The sequence below is a fragment of the Schistocerca nitens genome, chromosome 11 (assembly GCF_023898315.1).
Source record: "Schistocerca nitens isolate TAMUIC-IGC-003100 chromosome 11, iqSchNite1.1, whole genome shotgun sequence".
Classification (NCBI taxonomy): Eukaryota; Metazoa; Arthropoda; class Insecta; order Orthoptera; family Acrididae; genus Schistocerca; species Schistocerca nitens.
The window spans coordinates 111,969,021-111,981,617 of record NC_064624.1 but is presented as its reverse complement, the minus strand read 5'-3'; the positions used below and the strand labels follow the sequence as shown (position 1 = coordinate 111,981,617).

At 35.6% G+C, this 12,597-nt stretch overlaps 1 protein-coding gene across 1 annotated transcript in view; it reads right to left on the bottom strand.

Annotated features, from left to right (window-relative positions):
• Positions 1 to 1,971: 1,971 nt before the first annotated feature.
• Positions 1,972 to 12,597, bottom strand: part of LOC126212680 (uncharacterized) — an 89,321-nt gene continuing 78,695 nt past the window's right edge. The window contains exon 5 of the mRNA XM_049940099.1: positions 1,972 to 2,151. Within this exon, the coding sequence (XP_049796056.1) occupies positions 1,972 to 2,151 (180 nt within the window). The remainder of the gene's footprint in view (positions 2,152 to 12,597) is intronic.

Sequence of the window (12,597 nt, the reverse complement as noted above, 5' to 3'; positions counted from 1 at the left end):
CAATAAATAATTTTATAGCCGATTTACCATCAAGTTAAACAATCGGTATAATTGTATACTAATGTATTGAGGCATTGATTTTACTCGACTTTGACACAACTCTCTTATTACCTCTAATTTCCTGAATTCCTTTTAAACGCATTTCTTCTCCAAACAAATTCCTTACTGAAGGATAGAATAATCATCTACAAATTTTCAGGTCGATTCCACAGTTTGCTGTACATATCAAGTGGACACTCCGTTTGAAATGTCGTTATGTCTTCCAATTCTATAGCACTGTTTCAAGTTATGCTACCGTCTACTACTTCCCTTAAAATCACTGTAATCTACGTCACACTTAATTTGATTTGCATAACGTAGTAGGTAACTATCATGCACATCCCATAAATTTTATCAAGAATCCTTGAAACGCGCGGACATCAGTTTTTGTAAAAAGTGCTTCTTGTTCTCCCCTGAATATTTGTCCTTTTTCTTATGCAGAACATGGTCATATTGCTGTGGAATTATTCGAAATTTATTCATAGTTGCTTTATTCCTGTGCTGCGGGTGATCTTCCATGTATGTAATTATGTTTAATACCCGCTCCTTGGACAACTATTGGTCTTTATTACGTTTCACTGGAGCCGGGATTTGTGGCTCCCTGCCCTACAAGTATGATGAACTACATAGCTGGGACTTGTTTCAGTATCAGTTTCACTTGTTAAGCACGTATTATCATAATTGCACTCGTTATTTATACCATCTGTACAGTCAAACGTATACGATGCCACACATCCCACTAAATCATCTGGCAGAAACCTTAATATTTCGTCTGCCACTTCTTTCTCACTCTGCAAAAATCCCTGTGTATCTTTCTGACGAATTATCAACTTCGTCAAGTGTTGTTGTAGATATATTGCAATGTTTGCTTTCTTTATTGTTGCCATTGCTCTGCTTCATATCAGCACCACTAGCATTGTAACACTATTGCGAGTTACTCGTTGACTAAGCAGTTCAGTTATGTTCCATAGCCTCATGTTGTGCTCACAGCTGGAGTCCTCCAGTCCCACCCCTGTTGCCACTGCCAGTCAATATTGCGGTTGCATGCTAGACAATATGTGGGGAGTCGAATGCCATAAGCACCATTGGCCTTTTGCAACCTCGCACTCAAGGGGTTCGTCGTAAGTAGATAAACTTTTCGCCCTCCACCACTAAGACACACTCATCATCCTCGACAATCCTAAGTTGGCCACTCCATGACCCCACATGCCCAGTGGTGGAGAGGCATACACGTTGTACCTCTCACTTCTGTCTTCCAGTATTTATGCACTGTGCTATGAATGGATTTAAAACCGTCAGTCACAGTGTAAGGTGTGAAAAGCATGGCCAATGACCACCCCACATCCTCCTGTCGACACCTCCTCTTCTTTACTTTAATTGTTATCTCTGGTTAGCCCTTAGATTAATATACCTTTTGTACGCTCTTCCTTCTTGATGCCATCATCTAGGCTAGACGTGGAAGTACACGTTATTAGCATGACTTTCCTCGATTTGACAAATAATTTTTGCCCTCTATGACATCTATAATCCGTTTTTGTGTCAAGTACCACAAATTTTCCCAAGTTCTCACTGTTTCCATAAATTATGAAAAGTTAGGTAGTATCTGGCAGCAACGGTATTTTCTCTATTTAAAGTAGAAACACTGCTCGTTGCTATGGTTTGTTCCACTCGTCTGCTACATAATATGAAACCCACTGTAAGACAAAATATCACTCCAGAAATTTCAGATTACACGGAATCCCAGCGCTCTGCAAACTATTTGCTGTACCCATCTCCTTCACCATTGTCCACCAGTCACATTTCCTGCTCAGTCCTGAATTAAACTATCGCAGCTGCTTACGTAACTGTAAAAAATACTTACGAGGGGAAAGAATGGAATAAAAATTCATGAATCGTAATGAGTTTGAGAAAAGTTACAAAATATACATGCTTTTACCTAAGTATATAAGTCCCAGGTCTGTTATTGTGCTCTTCTACTTTGTAGTACGCCATCTGCTCGCTGACGGATTGCACATCACGAACCCAGCCGCTTAATTTCGTGTGCAGCATGTCTCTCAGATGTTTCATGCTGTTAATCCATCCGTGGAGTTGCAGATCATTTGAGTGGATACCCTGAGACACACAGAAGGTGGTTCAAATTACTTACAGTATTCACAATTAGCACCCAAATTTCAGTTACACGTGTAGGTACGACTATTGCATAATGCTTAAATCAATGCCAGCTTATGACTAAACATTGAGTTTTGTACTGCATATTGTAACATTAAAGCAAAGTGGGTTGTATTTATGTCTTATCAAACACACGATTCTCAGCCTACAAAGTCAGATGAGAGAGTTGCAGTTATTTATACACAGTGAAGTCACATTAATGTGACCACCACCTATGTTCGACGTCACCACACAATAACCACTCACAGATGACAGGTGGCAATACTAGCAATGGAGGTCGTATGGGTGGTTATAGCTACACTCTCCCTATTTGGCACATTATGACACATAAACTAATTACTGTATGTGTACCAAACATGCTAGCATTAATGCCCAAAGTGCAGGGTGCATGATTTCCATGCATCGCAGCACTACTGCCCAGTTCCAACTATGGCTACCCGGTGTCATGATCACTCATCGTGTTTCATAGTCTCACTCACCTTCACAGTGCAGTTGTTGATGTGTCAACTTCAGCTTGAACAAAAGGAGCAGGGCATTATTGGTGAAGCTCTATTATCAAAACAACAGTAATGTTACAGCTACGCTTTGAGAATATTTCCGGCCGAAATGATTATGGAAGGGTCCAATTTCGCCACATGCTGTGTGGACCTTGGTGAAGTAGTTAGAATCAACTGAAGAACTGGGCGCCGCTTCAGGAAATGTCTGACGACCGGTTGCACCACAGGTGGCTGATGAAATCGCTGTTGCTATGGCAGTCAGGGCTGATCTCCTGGTCGTCTGGCAGTGTGCACGCTATGTCACACCAGTTAAACATCCCATGGCCACAGTACAGAAGGGACTTCCAACCATTCTCAAATGGTATCCGTATAAGATCCATATCACACAGCAGCTTGCACCACAGGACACACATCGATGTGTTGACTTCTCTCTCCACTTTCTTGCAAGGATTGAAGTTGATGAGACCTGTGGGACCATCCTATGGACAGACGAATGTCATTTTTCTTTAATGGGTGAGGTGAACACACAGAATAGCCGAGTGTGGGGATCTTCACCTCCAGTTACTGTGCGTGATGTTTCTCTGTATGGTGAAAGTATCACCGTATGGTGTGGCTTCACGGCTATATTAATCATTGGCCCATTCTTTTTTGAACACGTTGGTGCTTAAGGACCAAAGATGTGCAGTGTGGCTGGTCAGCGCTATTGCGATATGCTTCGCCAGAATGTCATGCCCGCCCTACAGGAGAGAGATGCATTAAACTCAACAGTTTTCCTTCAAGAGAGGCCTCCCACCACACATCGCTCATGAAGTGCACATGCTTCTCCGAAAAACTTTTGGAAACGATCGAAATATCAGCTGATCGTTTCCAAATGCTTGGCTGGCACAATCACCTCATCTGACTCCCTCTGATTGTGGTTGTGGTGCTACCTGAAGTACAGGAAACATTCACACATTAGCTGATCAGAAGCGCATTATATCAAGAGAGGTAGCCATCATACCTGCAGACAAGCTTTGTTCTGCAGTGTAGAATGAAATCATGCGCCTTCGGATTCTTTTGGACACTGATGGGCTCCATATTGAGCCCCTTTTGTAGAAGTAATGGTATGTAATGGTATGCTGTACCCTAGCCGCAAATTAAAAGTGTTTCAATTGAACTGATTCTGCATTATTAATCCTCCCATGTCCTTGACATTAATACTACCAAATTTGGTACTCATATGGTAATCAGGTTTCTGTGTTAATTTGTTAAATATGGAAAGTACAATTATAACCATCCAGTATAGAGAGCGTCAGGTGTGCGTGGACAGCAGTGGACTTCGGACCGAGGGTGGAAGTAGCTGTGATGAACAAAGTCCATAGATGACAATGGTGAATGACGGATGTGGAGATGGGTATGGGCGAATACGCAAGCAACTGTTGAGCAATTGACTACTGAGATGAATCAATGGTCGACCATTAGTGTCTCCTCAACGACTGTTCAGCAAACATTGCTGTGTATGATCCACCACAGCAGGCACCTGGTTCACACATCTTTTGACGACTGTCCACTTGCAGTGATGGCCGGAATGTGCATACCAGTTCCACAACTAGACGTTCTTTTACTGGAAAAAAGTGACCTTTTCAAATGAATCACATCTAATGTTGCACTGGGCAGATGGCCATTGGGATATACAGTGTGAAATTTCTGAAAGCAAACACACTGCAATAATCATCAAAAGTGTTCAGGTTGAAAGAGGGAACAAAAAGGTCCAGAGAAAGTTATTGTGGCGTTCCCTGGGTGATTTCCTCGTTCTGGAAAGAACAACGGATCCACACAAGGATTGCATCTATCCTTGGGAACCACGTCCACGCATATACGCATATATGTAAGTTGTTTTTTCTCAGTAAAATTCCATCTACCAGCAAGACAATACAATATGTCGCACAGCTGGCAGTAAGTGTACCTGGTAACATGAGGATGAGTTTACCGTTCTCCCCTGTACATAGAATTTCAACCCAAACAAGAATCTGTAGGAACACCTCGATTGGGCTGTTTGCGCCACAGATCCTCAACCAAGAAACTTGGAACAGCTGGCCATGTCACTAGAGTCTGCATGGCTATACATCCCAGCTGGTACCTTCCAGAACCTCATGACTCTCTGCCTGCACGTCTTGTAGCGGCCTGCGCACCAAAAGATGGTTACTTGGCCTTTTGACAAGTGATCACATTAATGTGAGTGAACATTGCAGATAGTTACAGTACCAATTTCTGGAAGTCTCAGTGCAAGCTCATAGCAATATATCGGAAAGAAAGGGGTTCTAGGAGTGCCAGCTGCGTCAAATTCCAAGATTCTTGACTATTTCATCAAATTCGTACTAGTGTCAAAACGTGTCATGACCGTTTGCGTAGGTAATGATGGGCAACAACCACTTCATCTCACAAAAATTATCTGAATTTCTTGTGCACATATTAAATGTCGTATTGGCTATAGACTTTGTAGTATTAGCCTGATGTATCTTTAATCGCTGCTGGTGAAAATTTCTATTTGTTCCCCATCTTTTGATGTTACATGGCCTATTTCTCAACAGTACTCGAATCTTGCAGATTTGAAGGCATGCAGATCAGTTTCAGATCACACAAGTATCAGATTCGTAAAACTGAGTCCATCCCAATGGTTCTTGATGAGATTACAAGAGAAGTTGCTGTCATTAGTAGATAGAAAATGGGGTGATTAGCACACTTTTTGTCTGAATTCCAAATCTATTCCATACAGACCATTTGTATTTCGAAAAAAATAAGAAAAACTGAATTTCAGAAATATAAATAAATAAAATACCATAATAATTTGTACCTTAACTCAATAAAAATATAAATAAAGATATCTGAATAATCATAACTTTTAGCTGAATATAAGAAAAAGTGAAAACCAGTAAATCAAAATATTTTAAGCGTATTCGACACCTAATAGATGCAAAAAAAATTTAATTATTTCAGAAGAAATTTTAAAAATATAAAATGTGATTTCATTTTTATTTTTTGAAATACATTACTTTAAAATATATAAGAATTAAAAATTATCAATTAATGTTCTATTTTGAAAGATACAAAAATTAAAAATCGTTGAACATTTTTTTTCAGAAAAGGTATCATTAGCAACTTTGGCATTAAAACTAACACATAATTCAATAGTTGTTTTTTCATGTTACCATAATATTTCTTCTTTGAGTTATGTTTAAAGCATAAACAGGATAATTTGTTATTAAATTATGTATATTTATATCAATAGCTCCTATTAATTGTGTTATTCATTTAAAATAATGTAATGAATAGTAAAGTTTTAAAAAATTATTTGAATAATCTTCGTTCCATATTTCTTGAGGAAAGATGTAGTCATCCACTTTTTGAAATAAATATTATGTAATTTAATATTATCAAATAAGGAAGAATCAACTAGTCAATTATTTTTCATTTTTGGTTGAAAGCAACAAAAATGTAAATAAGTTATGTGAAACTCTCCCAAATTATTATTTCTGATATCTACTTCAAAATTATTTTTATTACTCTGTTCAGTGACTTCTGTAGTTTGTAATTCAAAGAATTATATCGGTATTTTATGCTTCTTAATCTTTCCAGTTCTAATTCAAGTTCATAATTGTGATGATACTTAACAATAGGTACTTTAATCTCCATATTTTCAATAACAATTTTTCCTTTGTTTGGTCATGTAGCTTTTATCAGAGCCCTAACATAATTTTTATCAGACCATCTAAGAATAGCTTAGATTAACCTTGATCTAAAAGTTGTAATGAGAATTAAATCTCCTTCACATATTACTTCTTTATAATATTTTTAAAAAACCATCACTTTTATTTGAACAAAGTGCTTCATTTTCTTTACGTTTTTTCTACCATTAATAACTTTTACTTTTTCCATAGAAATTTTACCAGGAAGAGATGAAGTTCAATTTAATAAAACCGATGAAGAAATAAAAGAATGTTCCATTCTTGATAAAATATTAATTCCCTTTCTTTATTTACAAAATCAAATAATGTTGCAACACTTACCAATTTTTATTAGATTTTCCATTACATGTAGGATAATCTGATTCATCAGAATGAATGATTTTGAAATTATATGCAATTCAGCATGGCCAGGATGAAACCAACCATTGTCAACATTCATATAAATTTCTACATCTTTAATAGCAATACTTAAATTACTTTAAGTTTTGTCTTTCACTAGAAAAGAGTGAAACTAATAGCTTTCAATTCTGTTCATTTATATAGATAAAAATTTGTTAAAAATTGTACTATAACATCATTGTTATGATACCAAAACCAAGCTATTCAATAAAAATTTATCATCTTTTTTATAACTTTATCAGTGTGATATACATTGGATTATTTTGTTTTCGTTTAGTCCTTTTACATAAAAATTTCCTTTCACTTCTCCAACCTACTTAATTTGAATGTGACTAGATTAGAACAAATAACACTTTCAATTTCCATAATTTCCATTGTTCAGATAGCTGTGTAGCCCATGTCCAAAATTTCTTTCAATATATTTATTCTTACTTTATCAGCTTTTTTATATTTAGGCTTAGGATCTTCAAAATTTGATGTAAAAACAGTCTGCGATAAAACAATTTCATTTCCTTACATCTTTTGGCTTCACTTTTATTGTTGATGTTTTGTATTATTACATTCATCAATTAATTTAGAGAGTAAAGCAATCCACATAAAACTTTCTGGCAAGTAAAATTTTTCCCACTTCTTTCTTGTAATGTTCTAGTACCTCTTTCAACAAAAGACAGTTTTAATTCAGTAAAAGTTGGACAGTGATTGGTTTTATATTTTTCAAAAGTTCTTGAAAATCTTTATTATCAAATTCATTACTGTCATCTGATGGTAAATTTCTTTGACATCTTTTCTTTGAATATTTTTCAAAAGTTTCTGAAATATTTTTACTAGTTTTGTCTCTCATTGGGATACCCCAGGCATATTTTGAAGAAGCATCAATAACAGTTAATAAATATTCTGAGAACTTGATAATGGTTGACTAGTTTTTATTATTTTTTGAAATATTTTTAATCCTATTCCTTTCTTCCCATTGCAAAATTATGTCTTTTTTCTTTGAGATCTTTATCTTTTTGTTTTTTTTATTTATTGCTACTATACTAGCAGTAACTAAATATGGTAGAGCAAGCAATAGTAATGGTAAAAAGCCAACTTCATGGTTTGTTAATCCAGAACTTGATCTTTTCTACTAAGATTTTCAATAATTTTTTCCACAGTTGGAATACATAACATTATAAGCAAATTTCCAGCAGATTCTTTATCTCAGTACTATTTAATTGTTCATTATTTAGTTCAATTCTTATTGCATTAGTCTTAGTGTTACCACTTGGCAGCAAAGTATAATGAATTGTAAAATTATTCATTTATTTAGACAAAAATTTTCAAAACTTTATTTATTGAATGTAATTAATATTATATGATTAGAAATTTATAAAAATTATTTAATGAGATATTTAAAATTTCTCAAATTTTGATAAAAATTTATTATAATATATTACTGAATATTATTAAATTTGTTCAAATTTAGTTGACAAATTTATGAAATTATTTTATTGAAAATAAATAAAATTTAAAAAATGGTTATGAATTTTTAAAGACATTTGATTGAATATAATAAAAAATTTCTAAGCCTAACCAAAATCATCATGGCTTGTCGCTAATTTTCGTTTTCCTAACATTATTACTCTGAGTGTTGGTTGCTGCTAATTTTTCGCAATATTAAGTACATTCATCTTTTACAGTTAACTGATGTTGTATATCTGCTTCATGCCTATCTCCTATTTTTTTCTCTGTATGAAATATCACTCCTTTTAAAAGCTACATGTAATGGATTTTCTAATTTTGTGTATAGATAACAATAATTATACATAGCAAGATGCATTTCAAAAGCTAATTTATTAATTAAAATACCAACTAATCCTTTTCCATATTTTTCTGGTTTCCAAGTTAAGTGAGGCAATTTATTGAAAAATCTGGTTAAATAATATTCATCTTTTGAATTATTAATAATAAAATCATTACATTTATTTGATGTTATTTCAACTTTTTTATTATAATGAATTTTATTTTCAGCTAATACTTCTCCATTAATTACTGCTAATCAATCAGTTAACTGACATATGTAGTTCGCTAATATACATTTGATTGGTTTTTCTCTTAACTTTTTAATAAAAGCTTGACCATTTTTTTCATCTATACGTGAATGTGAATTTAAATCTACTGATTATTTTTTCAAAAATGAACATCGACAATTCCTTCCTTCAAATATTTCTATATGTTCCACACTGCCCTCCAATAATAAATTGCCGATCCCTTGATGCCTCAGTACATGTTCCTTCTTTGAGTTAAGTTGTGCCACAAATTTCTCTTCTCCCTAATTCTTTTCTGTGCCTCCTCATTAGTTATGTGATCATCTAATCTTCAGCATTCTTCTATAGCACCAAGTTTCGAGAGCTTCAATTGACTTCTTGTCTAAACTATTTATCGTCCATATTTCACTTCCTTAACTGGCTACACCCCAAACCAATACTTCCAGAAACGACTTCATCACACTGAAATCTATACTCGATGTTAACAAATTTCTTCAGAAACGTTTTCCTTCCCATTGCCAGTCCACATTTTATATCCACTCAATTTAGACCATTATCAGTTGCTTTGCTCCCCAAATAGCAAAACTCATCTACTACATGAAGCATCTCATTTACTAATCTAATTCTCTCAGCGACACATGATTAAATTCGACTTATTCGACTATATTCCATTATTCTTGTTCATCTTTTGTTGATGTTCAACTTATATCCTCCTTTCAAGACTGCCCATTCCATTCAACTGCTCTTTCAGGTCATTTGCTGTCTCTGACAGAATTACAATGTCATTGGCAAACCTCAAAGTTTTTATTTCTTCTCCATGATTTTAATTCCTACTCCAAATTTTTCTTTTGTTTCCTTTACTGCTTGCTCAATATACAGATTGAACAGCATCGGGGAGAGGCTACAACCCTGTCTCACTCCCTTCCCAACCATTGCTTCCCTTTCATGCCCCTCGACTATTCTAACTGCCATCTGGTTTCTGCACAAATTGTAAATAGGCTTTCGCTCCCTGCATTTTACCCCTGCCACCTCCAGAATTTGAAAGAGAGTATTCCAGTTAACATTGTCAAAAGCTTTCACTAGGTCTACAAATGCTAGAAAAGTAGGTTTGCCTTTCCTTAATCTAGCTTCTAAGATAAGTCGTAGGGTCAGTATTGCTTTCCATGTTCCAGCATTTCTATGGAATCCAAAACTGATGTTCGTCTGTGTGTATTTTGCAGCTGTGATTTATTAAACTGATAGTTGCGTAATTTTCGAATCCGTCGACACCTGCTTTCTTTGGGATTAGAATTAATATATTCTTCTGGAGGTCTGAGGGGATTTCGCCTGTCTCAAACATCTTACTCACCAGATGATAGAGTTCAGTCAAGGCTGGTTCTCCCAAGGCTATCAGTAGTTCTAATGGAATTTTGTCTACTCCTGGAGACTTGTTATGACTTAGGTCTTTCAGTGCACTGTCAAACTCTTCACACAGTATCACATTTCCCATTTCATCTTCATCTACATCCTCTTCCATTTCCATAATATTGTCCTCAAGTACATCACACTTATATAGACCCTCTGTATTTTCCTTCTATTTTTCTGCTTTCCCTTCTTTGCTTAGAACTTGGTATCCATCAGAGTTCTTGATATTCATACAAGCGGCCCTCTTTACTCCAAAGGTCTATTTAATTTTCCTGTAGGCAGTATATATCATACCCCTACTGATATATGCCTTTACATACTTACATTTGTCCCCTAACCATCCCTGCTTCGCCATTTTGCACTTCCTGACGATCTCATTTTTGAGACGTTTGTATTCCTTTTTGCCTGCTTCATTTGCTGCATTTTTATATTTTCTCCTCTCATCAATCACATTCAATATTTCTTCTATTAGCCTAAAATTTCTACTAGCCTTCGTCTTTAAACCTACTTGATCCTCTGCTTCCTTCACTATTTCATCTCTCAGAGCTACCCATTTTTCTTCTACAATCTTTCTGTCCCCCATTCTTGTCAATCGTTCCCTAATGCTTTCTCTAAAACTCTCTACAACCTCTGGATCTTTGAGTTTATCCAGGTCCAATCTTGTTAAATTCCCACCTTTTTGCAGTTTCTTCAGTTTTAATCTACAGTTCATAAACAACAGCTTGTGGTCAGAGCCCCATCAGCCGCTGGAAAGGTCTTACAATTTAAAACCTGGTCCTAAATCTCTTTGTTACCATTATATAATCTGTCTGAAACCTTCCAATGTCTCCAGGCCTCTTCCATGTATACAACTTTCTTTCATGATTCTTGAACCAAGTGTTAGCTATGATTAACTTATGCTCTGTGCAAAATTCTACCAGGTGGCTTCCTCTTTCATTCCTTACCCCCATTCCATATTTCCTTACTACTTTTCCTTCTCTTCCTTTTCCTATTACCCATTGCCAATCACCCATGACTGTTATATTTTCGTCTCCCTTCGCTATCTGAGTAGTTTTGTTTTATCTCATCATATAGTTCATCAACCTCTTCTTCATCTGCGGTTCTAGTTGGCATATAAAACTTGTACTTTTGTGGTAGCTGTGGGCTTCATGACTATCTTTTCTACAATAATGTGTTCACTGTGCTGTTAATAGTAGCTTACCGACACTCCTATTTTTTTAATTCATTATTAAACCTACTCCTACATTACTCCTATTAGATTTTGTATTTATAACCCTGTATTCAGCTGACCAGAAGTCTTGTTCCTCCTGCCACCGAAATTCACTAATGCTCGCTATATCTAACTTAAATATATTCACTCCCCTTCTTAAATTTTCCAACCTACCTGTCAAATTAAGGGATTCCAAGCTCTGATCCAGAGAACACCAGGTTTGTTTCTCCTGATAACGACGTTCTCCTGAGTAGTCTCCACCTGGAGACCCAAATTGGGGACTATTTTACCTCCAGAATATTTTACCCAAGAGGACGCCATCATCATTTAACCATACAGGATAGCTGCATGCTCTCGGAAAAATTACGGCTGTAGTTTCCCCCTTGCTTTCAGCCATTCACAGTACCAGCATAGCAAGAACGTTTTGATTAATGTTACAAGGCCAGACCAGTCAATCTACCAGACTGTTACCCCTGCAACCACTGTAAAGGCTGTTGCCCATCTTCAGGAACCACTCATTTGTTTGGCCTCTCAACAGATAACTGTCCATTTTGGTTCCACATACTGTACAGCTATCTGCATCGCTGAGGCATGCAAGTTTCCCCACCAATGGCAAGGTCCATGGTTCAGGAGGGGAATGCAATTCATGTGAATTACTTAATATATCCTCATATTTTGATAAAAGAACAACATAAAATTTTTTAATCATCCAGTTATTTTAATTTAAGGTTTCATCAATGATTTTGTTTCTTTGTATGGTTCATCATCAACTGTTAATTTATCACTATCATATTTTACTGGTAATTTACCAGCAAATTTGAATATACCAACAGGTCTTAATCCAAAACTGTATCCTCAATATGGTTGTATGTTGCAGCTTTCTTTTGCTTCTATTTCTTTTTTAACATTTGATGATCATTATTCATGTTTTAACTTTTTTATCTTTAATCTCTTTTCCATATTTATTCAATGCATTTAGTATTTCTGATTCACTTGAAGTATCATATTTTTTTATTACTGGTCTGTCTTTACATTCTTCTGCAAAATGTAGTTGATGATATGGAACAATTAGTTTTTCAACTTCTGTATTTTCTTGAGCTGCTTTCAACACTTTATCACCAACTTTTTTA